Here is a 15,846-nt window from a genome sequence, read left to right on the forward strand (position 1 = left end):
TTCTACTGATATATAACTGATAGCGCGATTAAAATTTCTTTCCAACGTAAGATGCACAGATATCTGAATAAATATAAAGTCATATTAATTTAAAAATCTTTAACATTAACAAAAAGAAATTGATATGTAGGCTTACTTGCTACGGATCTAATATATTTTTCTTATAAAACTAAATATAGAAAAAATCAAAGGATATATTAATTGCAGCACTATATCTCCGCAGGGTCGACCCTTTCCTTGTCACAGGATACTTGACCATTATGAGACCCTGACACGCCTACGCTCATTGTTTTTAGAACCCTTATCTGGCCTACATCTCTGTTGGTGAACAAAAGATTTTTGCTGGATAACATGTTCTTATTATTTCAGTTGCAAAAAACCACAAAAAAAACACAAGATACAAAGGATGTAACCTGGATTGGTCTACTTAAAAACACAATAAAATACGAGGACATAAATATATAATTACCTAATTACATTTTTATTAATGACGGGGTCATAGGAGGCATTTTGAATGACACAAAACAATTCGGATATTCGAAATGGTGAAAATTTATTCTTCACGATCGGAAGAGTATTTAAAACTAATCAATAGCAAATAATCTAATTTACCTCCGTCGCTTTCATGCACCCAAGTAGAAAAGAAAGCACGTGAGCACGCAACAGCCCTGTCCAGTGAAAGTGACATATTATTTAGGTGCCCCTTTTACATATTCCATTTATTCTTCTGCCATTATACATCAAGTTGAAAAACAACATTATAGATCTTCATGAATTTTGTTTCAAGTACCTACTTGTCTATTATTTGATTTATTGAGCATGTCTTACAAATAAACGGACGGAACAAATATTGGAGTTTCTATAGATAAAAGCTGCTAAATGGCCACTCATTTCATGTTTCCTTTTGTATTCAAGTCTGATAACATCGTAAACGGACTATTGAGACAAAGTAGTTCCACTATAATACAAACCTGCTTTGTTTATAATTCAAAAAAGCGCCGATTAACGCGCTAGTTTCGACTTCTACAACCTCAAAAAAGCTAGGATGAGTACGGCGCTAATGTCGTCTACATTTTTGTGAAATTTAATTAAATGTTTATAAAATGGGCTTTTAATCTGCATCAAATACATTTGATTCAAAAATGTTAGACAATATAACCATAATGTTAATAAATATGAAACTTTCAGTATTCTACGTCAAAGAATATAACGAACATGTGTAGTAAGTATTTACGTTCTGAAATATCTAGGAGTTTAATTAAATTGGGAATACCTGCTTACAATACAATATTGAACATGTTCGAGCTGGCGATTCGAGTTGAATCGCAAATGATAAAGTTAATTTCTAATACAATTGTAACTTATTAACTTGATTCAATTCTATCGAGATCTTTTAAACCGTTAATGGCTAGAAGTGGCGCCCGTGTACAATAGATTCCTCAGAACGCATTTAAAAAACTGTCTACGTAGAAATACGATTAAAATTGTAATCACAGATATCGCAACGGCCAAACAGCTGCAAAAACTAAGTTATTCCTTCCAATTGTTGTGTCGGCGTCTTAGATAATTAAACAAATAAAACCAACGGGATTGATTACCAGATGTTAACAGGTCACGGAGGTTTTTTGTCGTATCTTTACAGGTTCAAAGTTGGGTAAAGAGCTGCCTGTCCTTGTAAAATAATGTTCAAGACTAAGTTAAGAAGCATCTTTTTGGAATTTCCTGTAATGGTCATAGAAAAACTTGGTAAAAGAAATAGGCTGTAGTGTTTAATTAATCGGTTTACCAATAATATTTTCGAAAGTTATTTAATATCTCCGACGACATCATAGTCAGGGAATTATCTAGACAACATAAAAAAATATTAATCAAGTTAATAGGCTGCACCCAAAAAATAGACATAAAAAGGAATAATAATTCAAAAAGTTCCACTTAATGTATTTTCTCACTCTATTTTATCTTCACTTGCAGTAAACCATCAAAGATTTTAAAGACTTCCAAGGTTTAAGCTAAAATTCGTAACTTCGGACGAAATTTGCCCTCAGTAATATTTGTTGGCCACTCAGCGGCTTTCATCGCCTTATCAGATATTTACGATTCCAATATCTCCCCCTAATAATGGTCGCAAGCGAACTCTGCTAGGGATAAACTATGTTTTGAGTATCCTTTATATTTTGAGAATAATATACTATGATACTCTTCCATCTCGTAAAACGTACCGAAATTTTTATCAATTACATTTCTTTAAACATTTCAGAAATAACAGACACAAGCATTATAAATGAGGAAAATTAAATCAATTTGTTTGAGTAGATAATTAAAACTATTAACTAGGAACTACAACCATGAGCTTCGGTTTGATCTTAAATCTTCGTAGTCACCCTATTTGAATTTGTATTGTTCGAACCAAGACCACAATTTACTTAAGGAATTCCTTACACTACATTAATATGGAGAAAAAATATTCATCTTACAGTATTCTTTTTAATTTTTCACTTAAATTACCGTTGCAAATCCTGCATGCAGGAAAAATAAGCTCAAACAATGTCGCCATTAGCTCCGAGCTCTTAGCTGAGAGAATTAATGTAAAAACTACCTCTTCAGCTGTTACACTCGTTATTTCAAAAGATTTTTCAGCTAAATCCTTAAACAGAGATATTTTTTCGTGTAGCATAATATCGCCACAATCTCGCCTCGTTACCACATTGATAAATTCGTTCTTATTACGTTATTTTTGAAACATTTAAATAGTTATACCTCCACACCGCTGCAAGATTTACTGCTATTTTTAATGTAACTATAAAATACATCAATTTAGCTTATAAAGACCTATAAATACTATTTCATTGAGGAGCTAATTTTATCAATAGTAAGATGAATTGAGAATATAATTTAGCACCGGTTTTACCAATACAGTCCTCGATTTTATTTTGATTTCATTAATTCAGATTTATTATACCAATTACGTTTTGTCCTCACGACCAAATCAATCATGCGATCCATATTTTCTTTCGTAATGAAGTTATAACATTCGACATTCATATTGTTATGAAAACGGGTTGATGAGATGTTTCTCGATTTTTCTACAACTTACCGAAGAAAAATAAATATTTTCCGTCTTTTACCCTGATGAATTTCCAATGTCCATACTATTTGGTGGCCTTACAAAAATATCAGTGTACCTGAGCCTTGGAAATACAAACATGGGCGGGAGTACAGAATGCCCTGAGGTATTAAAGTACGAGTACGAGGGTACCCTGACATAGCTTACATACCCGTCCTCAGAGATAGTTTTATGTTTCTTAACATAAAATGATTGAATTAATAAGGTGCTAATTAGTTTTCATGCCATGACGGTGGTAAATTTGTTCATCAATGATATCAGCATACTGGTATGCTTCCCGACTTCCAACGGTTGCAATCTTTTGAAGCAGGTAAGCAAGTACTGAAGTGTTTTAGTTTCTTTACTTTATCTTTTAACATAAGCGTATACATCTAGGCTTTAGGAAGTAAGTAAACTTTTTCTTTATTGCTGTCTTATAAAATACCTAAACTCAATTAAGGTGAACAAAAAGGTAATACATACATACATGAAATGAAGAAATTTCATAGAAATAATATATCTATAAAAGACAAATTGTAAGACTAGGTTTCTTGAAATAACTTCTATACATAAATATATCTCTTATTTGGTGAAAAATTACAGTTAACACAATAAAGCAAATATTTTGTTAAATATGTTAAATAAATAGAACCACTGCTAAACTATTTGAATAATCAATTTTGTATAACCGATCAAAACAAAGTCTATTTATTACCTGGTCTTATTGGATGACACCACATCCGGCGCCATCGAAAGATAGCAAGGTGCAAGTAATAAATTATGTAACATCTTAGGTTAAAAATCAAATGAGTATTCGACCTCAGAAAAGCCTGTAACTACTTGCCTCAACTGCTCCCCATATTTTAGAACAAATTATAGCCAATTTATTACGAACATTTTGTAAATGAGAAAATGAAAAAAGTTAACATTACAGACAATTTCCACTTTGTCGTTACTGAAAGATAAAATGGGTTGCGAGCCTCTGTTAAATGGAGCTTTCATTTAATTCTTCACAATTTTCTGCTTATTGACAGGAAGATGAATTTAATTCGCTTATCACCACGATTGTATTTTATTCTTCAATTATTCCAAATAAGAGAAATCTGAAATAAATGCTTATATTGATTTGATTTTAATATGATATACATTGCATATATAATACCTTATAACGTTGATAATGTATTACTAATAAATGTTTTATGCTATTATTGACATAACTACTTGGTGTTATAATGTGTAAATACCCTCTTTACACGAGTGTTGATTATTATGATGGGGAACAATGATCCTAATATGATCATCGATTTCACTTTCCTTTCAGGCTTAGGGTCTTGATTCTTACGCTAATGTTGTTTTAGGACTAATGAGCTCTTTAAATGTTTGTCTCCATTTTGACTCATGGATATACTTGTTGAATATGCATAATTTTGTGTGTATAAGCTGCTTGAAATTAAAATTATCCTTGCCACCTAAGTGCTGCTTACAACTAATATTTTCGTATCCCTCGCAAAATGGACAAACCGCTTCCATATTATTAGGAACCTAGAAAGTTTTAGTACTGTTTGGTTTACGTGAGTTTTAACTGTAGATATGTATAAACAGAAAGCTTGCAAAAAAGCAGAAAAGAAAGCCTGGGACATTCCCTACAATTACTGCATTTGTGAATGTATAGAGACAGACATAAATCATTCAACACTGACCGACATATTAGTTCTAAGTATGTCAAAGGGTCTTATCAACCGTTTTGCTTAATTGTTTCATAATTTTCATCGTAGAACTATGGAATAAGTTCTAAGTGCAACTACGTGATTATGCACCGAGGCAGCTGCTATTAAACTTTGTAATTAAACTTAGTGAATCGAAATTGCTTATGAGAAGCCGCATTACACTAATTAAGATTGATCACTGATATCATATACCGCAATACCTAATCCCTGAAACGATACCTTCTTTGATTAATGTATGCTAGTGGACAAATCTTTGTTTTTAATTTATTTTATTATTCTTTATTACTCAAGATGTCATATGGTACATGGTGTAATGGTTGCAACTCCTTACAAACATTGTGTAAAAAAACTTGGCCATTAAAAAGAGTGGCGGAGAGTTTATTGCAAGTCCTTCTCTTCCGTTCTTCGCCCTTGATTTGAGTACTGGCAGTAAATGTAAAATTAGAATCATTTAATGTATATTTCTTTTTTTTGACGTTCATAATATACACATTATGTTACCTATATGAATAAATGATTTTTGATTTGTTACATTAGTTACGATTCAGATTTAGATGGGTCATCCGTAACGCGTTCGCGCGAACGCGAATGCGTTATTATTTGAAGAATATGATAATATTTACTCGTCATCGACAACGTCCAATTTTTCTGTAGTAATAAAAACAACCTCTCCTGAAAACCAACGCTGTATTAAATGCAGACGCAGACAGGCGAAAGTAGGTGTCATCTTTGGAACGTACTATCTTATTGACAGCAGTAACAATCCATAGTCTTAAGGCTATCAAATGGCCGAGATCGCAGACGACACTTTAATTACTTAGCAGCCATTATGGTGCTTACATCATCAACAAAGGACTGTATTTTACGAGATAGTAATTATATAGATGAATTCCGTCCGGCCATTAGTAGATTCAACTCCAGCGCAAATTACATGCAATTTGCGAAACTTTCGTGTGACCGAAAGTTTGGTACATTTGATGTTTTTAGTACTTCACGTATTTAATGTTGTGAAACATTATGGTTGTAAATTGTAATAGAAGTTGTTCCAGCGCATTTAACATTGTCAGACTAGAAATATATTATTAGCCTGGCCCATTTGTTTACAGTCATTATTTTAATAATGTACTATCTTATATATTTGAATAATATTCTTATATAGTTATGTATTTGCGTATTGTGATTATTTAATGGACCGTATAAAATATGCATAATTGCTTAAAAATATCGGCCACTGAAAGACAGTGGTTAACAACGAACAAATTAGTAAAAGTTGGTATCGAATTCACAAAAGTGCTTTAATTGGGTTTCAAATGTGGTGAGAAAATTGTTAGATAAAATAGTAAACCATTTGATACGCACATATTGAAACAGTACAGAAACGTACAGATTGTTTTAAGCTAAGAGCGCTAATATGAAAGTTTGCCACTTTCCCGCGATAAGATCGTCCAATCCATTATTCGTCGCCATATTATCTCGAATAGCCTCAATAGGATTAGCTCGTTCCTCCATTAGATACTGTTTTATTGTTCTTTTGTTTTATGCTCGTAAAACTCCGATAATGTTTCTAGGGTGGACAAATTTATGAGTCGCTGCCCGTGTTGCGGTGACTGTTAATAATTATAATTATTATAAAAATAAATATATGTAAAATTATAAATAATTATAATGGCGCGAATGAGTTGGTCTTTACTTGTAATGATAAAACGAACCTTCCTCAAAACTCATTATCACATTTAGCGTTAACTTTCAAATTAGCACTACCGCGTGAAAAAAAATCGGAAACCAATATACGCAATGTTCGCTTGATACTTTTTTAGTCTGTGTAGCCGAATCTTTAAAGATTCGTGATGTCTGTCTGTCTGTCTAACCGTCTATATGTTACAGCTAGCTTTATTTCGAAAATATTGAAACACTATTTAAATTTAAAATAAAAAGTAAAAACAGGAGGCTTCATGGAACTGAAACTATGCCTGACGTAGAGAGTGTTTATTGATGTCTTTTATTATATTGTTATTACTAAATTTATTCGATTGCATCATAACACTGAAATTTAAGAGCCACAATCGAGTACAATAGGAGAATTAAAATTACCATAATTGTACTTTCAAAAAGTTTTATGTGTAATAGTTTGTGGTCGTTAACACTCGTCTCTATGCCGTTTCCAGAGCTAATAAAATAATGTTTTATACCTAATACAAGAGAAATAGTTGTGGGCTTGTATGTGTTTTTGTTATCCATTAACAAACGAATGCAGGTCAAAGATAAATACTAGACCTAGATGTAATAGTCATTTGTTACTTCAGTGACAAAGAATGTCTGTGCTGCGAGCTGATCCTACAAGGACCGATTTGATTAGATTTGCTACTGTTCCGTAAAATATTAAAACTTTTTAAAAATAAATCAATACAATAAATCTTCTAGGAAGTTCACTTCAGTAAATAAACGCCATAAAAGAACCCTAAAGCACTTAGACACCTTTCAAAAGTAAAATAAAATTTACAGGACAAAGGCTTGATAGGCGAATCCGTACTCTCATAACATTGAGGTCCTAGTTTATATTTATGTATGATATCATCTCCTTGATTTAGCATTAGCAGGTTCCAATAATGGTGCTTTTTGCTGGAATCTTGGCTTTTTAACAAGAAAGGTATTGATTTCATTTGTAGTTAGAATTGCAATAAATTATAACATTGTGTATTCAAATCAAGAAACTATTGTGTGTTTCCTTCTTTATAACCCTACTGAATGTTGACATAAAATATTTACCTGCTTTTGAAATATTACGGAAATTTTCTTGAACTTGAATGACAGTAGTTTGGACCTTCCCACTTTTTAATAACCTTGTTTCATATTATTATTATTATATTATAGAATGTAATGGTCGTGTGTAATTCCTATCTAGTGAGGGCTTAAAACTATTTCTGACCTCCAGAGATGAAAACATAGAGATTAGACAGAACTTTTAATGAGAGGTTTATCTGGATTAAACATCGATAAAACGACGAAAGACGACTAACTACTACTTAACATTTCCTTCTGCGTAAAATATTTTAAGCATAAGACAGCACCAAGTCTTATCGCGTTTATTGTAAACTAGCGACCCGCCCCGGCTTCGCACGGGTGCAATGCTGAAACTAAATACACTACAGAAAATCTGTGAACGTTATGTATGTTGAAAATGTGGGTTATCCATAAGAGATAGACATATACCATCATGGACTTTTCTGTAGACCTTTTCAATGTGTACAATACTTAGTACATTATTTTGATAAAACTCGTAGGGTTCAGCCTGCGTTTGCAATGTAAGCGGAAAAAATGTAATTATTTACGACATCACATTAGAAACCTCAAAAATAACAGTACTTCTCCACTATTTAATGGATTTTATTATACATATAAACCTTCCTCTTGAATCACTCTATCTATTTAAAAAAAACCGCATCAAAATCTGTTGCGTAGTTTCAAAGATTTAAGCATACAAAGGGACATAGGGACAGAGAAAGTGACTTTGTTTTATACTATGTAGTGATGTAAAATATTTTCGCACCTAAATCAAATTCAATACAAAATTTGGGTTTTTATTATTTTTATGAGACTTGGCTCTAGACACTCATCGTGACACTTTTGTATATTGTCACGTGATGGAAGTCTTTAACCAACAAGTAGCTAAATGATTATCAGCTATTTTAAGAATATCCAAATTTACTTTAAGGAAACTTAATCCTTCAAAGCCGCTCAAATAACCCTTCACAATTTTCATTTAAAGTAATAATTATTTAGGAGCTCGTTATAACAATTCCCAAAGCTCCTGGGTTTATAATAATTGTAACAAGGGAATTAGTCGCACCAGACAGTTGTGAAGTAAACAGCGGTGACGAACAACTGTCAGAGTGACAGAGTGACAGCAACTTGTAAAATTATTATATTGCGTTAAACAACTCGCGAACAATTCCAGCAAGTTCTCCTATTACTTATTTATCGTGAACTCTCAACTATATTCAACTTTATAGTTATATAATATGTTCAATTTATAACTATGCATTATGTATACATATATTATGATTTCATTAGATTGATAGGAACTTAATTTAAGTTCTTTTGTGTATGGAATTTTGTATCCTTACCTAACCTAACCTGCGTAGGTAGAATGTAACATAGAATCTACAATAATATTTATAGTAATTAACTGGCCAATAAGGTACCTTCCCAATACCAGGTCCTGCTTCAGCGCATAAAAGGAGGAATTCGCTATTTAAAATTAACTTTTATCTTCTATCCCATTTAGAAACTTCATAACATACATAAACATCTATAAACAGATCGTAATAATACTTGCTGCAGCTCCATCATCGAATGTCGAGGAAGAATACAAATCTCCACTCGAATCACCTCAATATCTGCCACAATACCAATATGTTTATCCAGCCAGTCAAGCTATTTCTATACGAGCCTTATGGTGGTCAGGCTGTTCATGGACGGCGAACCAACAGCATGACACTCCTTCAACACTTCCAGAACGTTTTCCGCCTAACCCTATTGCTATTTAGTAGGTAAATTAAAAAGTTTAAAACAGAATATCTTATTATTTTTAGTGAGATGAATGCATTTTACGAGGGGTTTTCAATAAATAGCGGTAAGGCTATACATTTTCCCAGGAAAGAAAAAAGTAAAATCTCTCAGGCATACATCTATATATATAAAAATCAATTGCTGTTCGTTAGTCTCGCTAAAACTCGAGAACCGCTGAACGGATTTATCTTATCTTGGCCTTGAATTATTCGTGGAGGTCTAGGGAAGATTTAAAAGGTGAGAAAAATTCGAATAATTGCCGGGAAAATCCTCAAAACAGCATTTTTCTATTTCCCATACAAACGTTTTCTAAATAAAATGGAGAGTCAATTTGTAATTTATTACCGCTGCATAAAGTTCAAATTCGCGTGCGCGTTGGAGTACCTAATATCGCGTTCTGAAACTCAACAAAAGTGAAAGTGAATCGCGAACGCGACAAAATTGCATAGTCTCAAAATACATAGTACATAAATAAACACAATTTTAGCTAACTTCAGTTGTTACTCTGTCCGATTATTTTTTTATTTTAGCTAACTTAAGTTGTTACTCTGTCCGATTATTTTTTATAGAAATCGAAAGATAAATCAATAATAATAAAGACAAATTAAATTATGGTTTCCTTCAAATCAGTCGACACCGTAATGAACCAGGATGACGTAATCAACTATCCCACTGAGTTTTTAAATTCACTGGAATTGCCTGGATTGCCACCTCACAATTTGCAGTTAAAAGTAGGATCAGTTGTCATCATGCTGCGTAACATTAATCAACCTCGACTATGCAATGGAAGAAGACTGGCTGTGAAAAGACTGATGAATAACGTCATTGAGGCGACAATCATAAAAGGAAAATACAAAGGAGAGGATGTCTTGATCCCGCGGATACCGATGATTCCAACGGACTTACCATTCATTTAGAATTCAACTCTCCATTTTATTTAGAAAACGTTTGTATGGGAAATAGAAAAATGCTGTTTTGAGGATTTTCCCGGCAATTATTCGAATTTTTCTCACCTTTTAAACCTTCCCTAGACCTCCACGAATAATTCAAGACCAAGATAAGATAAATCCGTTCAGCCGTTCTCGAGTTTTAGCGAGACTAACGAACAGCAATTGATTTTTATATATATAGATTGTATTCTGCTTGTTGAGCCCTTTCATTTGATACCCATATTGATGGGATTGATAAAACATAAATTATCCGCCATTTTGTAGCGGCGGCCATCTTGAATTTGAGTGAGATCTCACTCATTCTAGGAAATTTATACACTTACTTTTCCCTTACAAACTATTTATAAAAATATTATGTATGTATACAAAATAGTGATAGAACATACGCATAAAGGTAACACTCGAAACACGCAATCTGCAATTGCCTCGTACTATTTACAGTTAATAATTCTTTTTTGGGAAAATAAAAGTATCGCTTATACTTTTCTTTAATAAAAAACCCAGAGGCTCCTTTATCTCTCTATCTTACTATAAAGTTAACGATTATCTAGTTGATAAAAGGGCCTGGGACTAGTGCTTGGCAGACTACTTCTAATTTGCGATATTTGTTTTAAAATAAGTGTTGTTTGATGATTTTCTATTTTAAAAGAGAAGTAGAGAGTTTTTTACACCGGCTTTTTCTCTCAGCCTACACGGTACGCCCTGAACCCTCTGTCTTCTTTGCTGATGAGTAGGGATGATGGATTCAAATTTAATGACGTGGAAAAAGTCATACCTGTATCTGATATTCCAAAATAAACATAGGTATTTTATGTTTATTAAGTTTTTTAAGTCTTTATGTGAAATAAAAGGGTTATTGTCAAAACATCATGTTAAACTAAAGTAGAACATAATTTACGTCGTTACGTAAAGGCACGTAGGTACGAGCTATTTGAAATTTAATTATCGGCTAATTATAAAATAATATTCCGATACGATTTTCTTGAATATCGTATTCAAATTAAACAAGACCTAGATGTTGCTTTCAAAGTGTAATGTGCGTAAAATCATAGTAGATGTTTTGAAAATATGCCTGTTTTTCTATAACTAATTTAATTCGCGCGAGGTAGGTACTCACTATGTAATCCGTAACGATTAATCATTAAAATCTATTATTGTAAGAAATGTATATGATTATTTCCGTTTGACCCAGTGGATTTACATACGGGTATATTATTAACTCTAATTAAATAGGACATTATCTACCCTAATTTCATACAGACAGCAGTCGATTCATATGTAATATGGGCTGTATACCAACTGTAGCTACTTATTTAAAAAAACAATGCGCCGTTAGTTACATTCTACACCTGACAGGCAAAAACATAGCAATTGCTGTTATATCAGCAACTGTGTGAAGTTCAATAATATAGGATTTCTATATGTAGTATTTATTAATATTTTTTATCATTTTATTACATTAAATGATGTTCTATATGTTGTCACAATATTTCCTGTTCACATGAGGGCTTGTTCTTAGGGATCAAATTAATATCAACAGTAACCGGTTTCTTTATCATATCAACCAAGTCATTTCGAAGAGAAGACTTTATTTGTTGTAGTCTCCCACCCCCTGCACCCGCAATTAATTTTACAATTCTTTCTGAAGGACATGCCACTGATAATGAACAAGTGACTTTGCCGTCTGCTTCATTGTCATCGTAATATTCCAACTTGGTCTCTAAATTATAAGGTATTTCTTGTGCAAGGAAATCTAGAAACTTAGCCCTAGCTGCCTCTTCTATTAGAGTTTCAGTTGACCTATCAGACCACTTGTCAGAAGAATACTGTAGTTTGCGGACTTTTGAATTAGATATTAGGTAATCCTGGAAACAATAATTATAAATAATTCAGTGTTTTAAAGATTTTATTTCAGCAAAAAATTTATATGTCACAACAAAATATGGATATTTTTCTTCCTTTAGTTTTGAATATGTAACTAAACATCATAAATAAATATGTTTATGACTGTTAAACCATATTATATTTATACCTTTATGTCTTTAACACCATCTCCATTTAAAGCAGATACAAGGAAAACATCTGAAAAATTACCAAATCCTTCATCTTTGCTTTGAGATGTGTAATAATTTGGAACTGGATTTCCAGCTATAACTCCATTTGTTAAGTTTCTTATTATATCTAACAGTTGCTTCTTTGATTTTAATAGATCAACCTAAAAATAAAATCAGTTTTATAGTTTGAAAAATCATATCATATTTGGACCATAACACATTATTCTGTCCAGCTAATGTAAACATCACTGTAAAATGTTTGATAAATTTTAGTATGCTATATCTATTCATATTTTTAAAAATACCTTATTAATGATTAAGAAGCTAGGAACATTAACAACCATATTCAACATCTCAAGAACAGTTGGATGCAGCCTTTCCTTTGTCCATCTGTTGGAAACATCATGGACTACACCAATCACGTCCGCACAACTCAAACTTTTCTTACATGCTAGTTTCATAGACTCAGGTAGTTTATATCTAACAAAGTAATACATTCTTATTATTTATGAATCTGTTATTGTATATTATGGTTATTGATAATCAGACAACAATTTTTTTTATTAACTGTAGGACACATTGGAGTACTCAAGTTCAGACAAAACCTAAAACTTACTTATTTTGTTCCTTGTCAGTGACAACACCAGGTGTATCCAGAAATATTATTTGGGTATCCCTATCATAACAAATGGCTCTTGCTAGTTTTGTTGTGGTATGGACTTTGTTAGATGTAGCACATACCTAGAATTAAGAGTTGTCAAATCAAAGAATACATGGCTAAAATGTTCATAGCCGTAAATTATTACACCAACCTTACGTTCTAGTATTTTATTAATAAGAGTGCTTTTTCCGGAATTTGGTGCTCCTATGATTGCGGCATTTACAACTTTTCCAATACTTTTTTCGATTTGAATTGCCTGTGCAGAGTACAACCTTTGGACATTATATATAGATTTAATTTGAATCCGAATAACATCTAACAATTTTGACTCCATTTGTCTTTCTTAAGACTTAGTAGATTCTTCAACTAATAATTAATTAACAAACTCATACTTTCAAATATCAGGTTAACACAAAGTTAATTGTTGTTGACTAATGACAGTCATTGTAATTAAAGCACAGAGTGAAAAGTTATTTTTATAACTGAAGTCTCTCAATGTCAGCCCATAAATGGGGAAAAAAAACTACATATCAATGTAAACAGTAAAGGCTGGATAAATATTAATTAGACCATAGAAATTAGAATATTCAACCTACCGACACTGAAACATAAGAATGACTAGTGCAGTGATTCTCAACCACTGTTCCGCGGAACTTTTTATTTTTATTATTATTGTTTAGTTATTATTATTATTATTTTATTTTTTTTAAAGCTAGAATTCTATTGTTTTACCAGAATGTGAACAGGTTACGGAGTAAACTTGGCGATTTTCGCTTAAATGTATTAAATAGTGATTTCGACATAGTCTGAGACCAATCTTGATCCTGGGGTTCGTGGTGGCGAGATCGTGGATAACAGATATAATATGTTTAGAAGGGAAAAAAAAATATTGTTAATAGAATTTTTGAATGGGAGACTGACGTGGAATGCTTGTGGCTGAATCTTACCAATGGTAGTGCTAAACAAAAAATAAAAAGTATTAAGTTATGCCTAGTATATATTTGCCTCCAGATATATCACATAGCAAATTGACTGCTTTCTATCATAAGACTATTGACATCCTATCTGATTCCAATGACCCCTTTATCATAGTTGGTGATTTTAACACCCCTAGTGTAACTTGGGGTTGACCTGCCTGTGATCTAGCTAGTAATATGTCTGCTGAAACGATATATTGGGATTTTAAAGCTAGATTGTTGCTGGATTTGGTTTCTGTGGGTAATCTTGATCAGTACAATAATAATAAAAATGTATACGTGTATGTATGTGTGTATGTGTAACAATAACATAGACTTATTTCTTGCCCGTCAATTGACTGTCAGATAAGATCAAACTCTCGTATTAAGCAAGAAAGATATTCATCATCCCGCCTTTGAGGTCAGTATAGATGATTGTCTCCAACCCACTCTGGACTATCACAACAACGCTAAGATTTATAACTTTAGAAAATGTAATATTACCAAATGTGTAGATGAATTAAGTAACGTAGATTGGTACTCATTACTCTCATCTACTGATGTAAATGAAGATATCAACTCATTTTACTGTACCTTGAACACTTGCATTGCAAATAATACTCCGCTAAAACGTAAACGTTCCTTAACTACCCCGATTTGGTTCAGTGACGGTGTTCCTATTTCTAACATGTTTGCGGATTATTTTTCCACTGTCCATACAGTGGAAATATACATAAGTCCAATACATTTCCTCAGTCAAATACGAAAATTTCTATTGAATCAGCCAATTGCCTTAGCCGTATAGAAATTGAAGTCACTGAAACACGTAAAATTCTTAAAGCGTTAAACCAAAATAAAGGACCAGGCCCGGATGGTATCCCGTCTCAGTTTGCTAAGTCGTGTTATGATGTACTCTCACTGCCGTTAACAATTGTTTACAATAAATCTTTATCTTTGGGTATCTTTCCCCAAGTATGGAAAACAGCACATGTTATCCCAGTATTTAAATCCGGAGACAAATCTAATGTATGCAACTATAGGCCAATTTGTAATCTCAACACTTTTGCTAAAGTATTTGAACGCGTCATATACGATAAAATTTATAGTTTTATTAAACCCTTACTTATCCCAGAACAGCATGGGTTTGTATCACATAAGTCTACTATCACTAACCTTTCTGAATATACTGATTATCTTCATGAGGCAATGGACCATAGAATGCAAGTTGATGTCATCTACACTGACTTTCAAAAGGCGTTTGACAAAGTTAACCATGAGATCCTTATACGAAAGTTATCAGATTGTGGTATACATGGAAGCTTGTTGAGATGGGTTAGTAGTTACATTAAAAATCGCACACAAATTGTCGCAATTAATGGCTATCTCTCTGAAGCTATATTAGTGTTCTCAGGCGTATCGCAGGGGTCTCGTTTACTTTTCACCTTATTTATCAACGATGCTCCAACTTACTTAACTTACTTAAATAATAGCAGATATCTCTTTTATGTAGATGATCTGAAACTCTATAGAACAATTGTTGACCTAAATGATTGTATTGGACTATAGAACGATCTTTCTGCACTAGACACATGGTGTCTAAATAATTAGATGAAAAAATAAATGTCATACAGTCTCATATACAAATAAGACCAATTTAATAGAATTTTCTTATCACATACAAAACTTACCATTACTTCGTAAATATTCTTCAAGAGACCTCGGGGTAATTGTAGATCAAAAACTAAATTTCAGAGAGCACACACAAACAATTGCCAACAAGGCTAATAAAATGCTAGGTTTCGTATTAAGGTCCTCTTCATCTATAC

The 15,846-nt window shown here is 32.6% G+C and overlaps 1 protein-coding gene across 1 annotated transcript; it reads right to left on the reverse strand.

Moving 5' to 3' along the window:
• Nucleotides 1-11,769: 11,769 nt before the first annotated feature.
• Nucleotides 11,770-13,533, reverse strand: LOC110996842 (GTPase Era, mitochondrial). The gene is made up of 5 exons (XM_022264711.2): nucleotides 13,216-13,533; nucleotides 13,020-13,144; nucleotides 12,709-12,883; nucleotides 12,382-12,564; nucleotides 11,770-12,214 (listed from the first exon to the last, which is right to left on the reverse strand). The coding sequence occupies exons 1-5, from the start codon at nucleotides 13,396-13,398 to the stop codon at nucleotides 11,831-11,833; spliced, it is 1,050 nt and encodes a 349-aa protein (XP_022120403.2). The 5' UTR covers nucleotides 13,399-13,533; the 3' UTR covers nucleotides 11,770-11,830.
• Nucleotides 13,534-15,846: the final 2,313 nt, after the last annotated feature.

Source organism: Pieris rapae, chromosome 10 (assembly GCF_905147795.1).
Source record: "Pieris rapae chromosome 10, ilPieRapa1.1, whole genome shotgun sequence".
NCBI lineage: Eukaryota > Metazoa > Arthropoda > Insecta > Lepidoptera > Pieridae > Pieris > Pieris rapae.

Excerpts from the sequence above, each read along its gene's own strand:
- LOC110996842 (XM_022264711.2), bottom strand. The coding sequence starts at position 13,398 with ATGGAGTCAAAATTGTTAGATGTTATTCGGATTCAAATTAAATCTATA. Across the intron at positions 13,145-13,215 it reads ATAAAATACTAGAACGTAAG|GTATGTGCTACATCTAACAA; the intron begins GTTGGTGTAATA and ends TCTTAATTCTAG. Across the intron at positions 12,884-13,019 it reads ACTGACAAGGAACAAAATAA|ATATAAACTACCTGAGTCTA; the intron begins GTAAGTTTTAGG and ends TTACTTTGTTAG.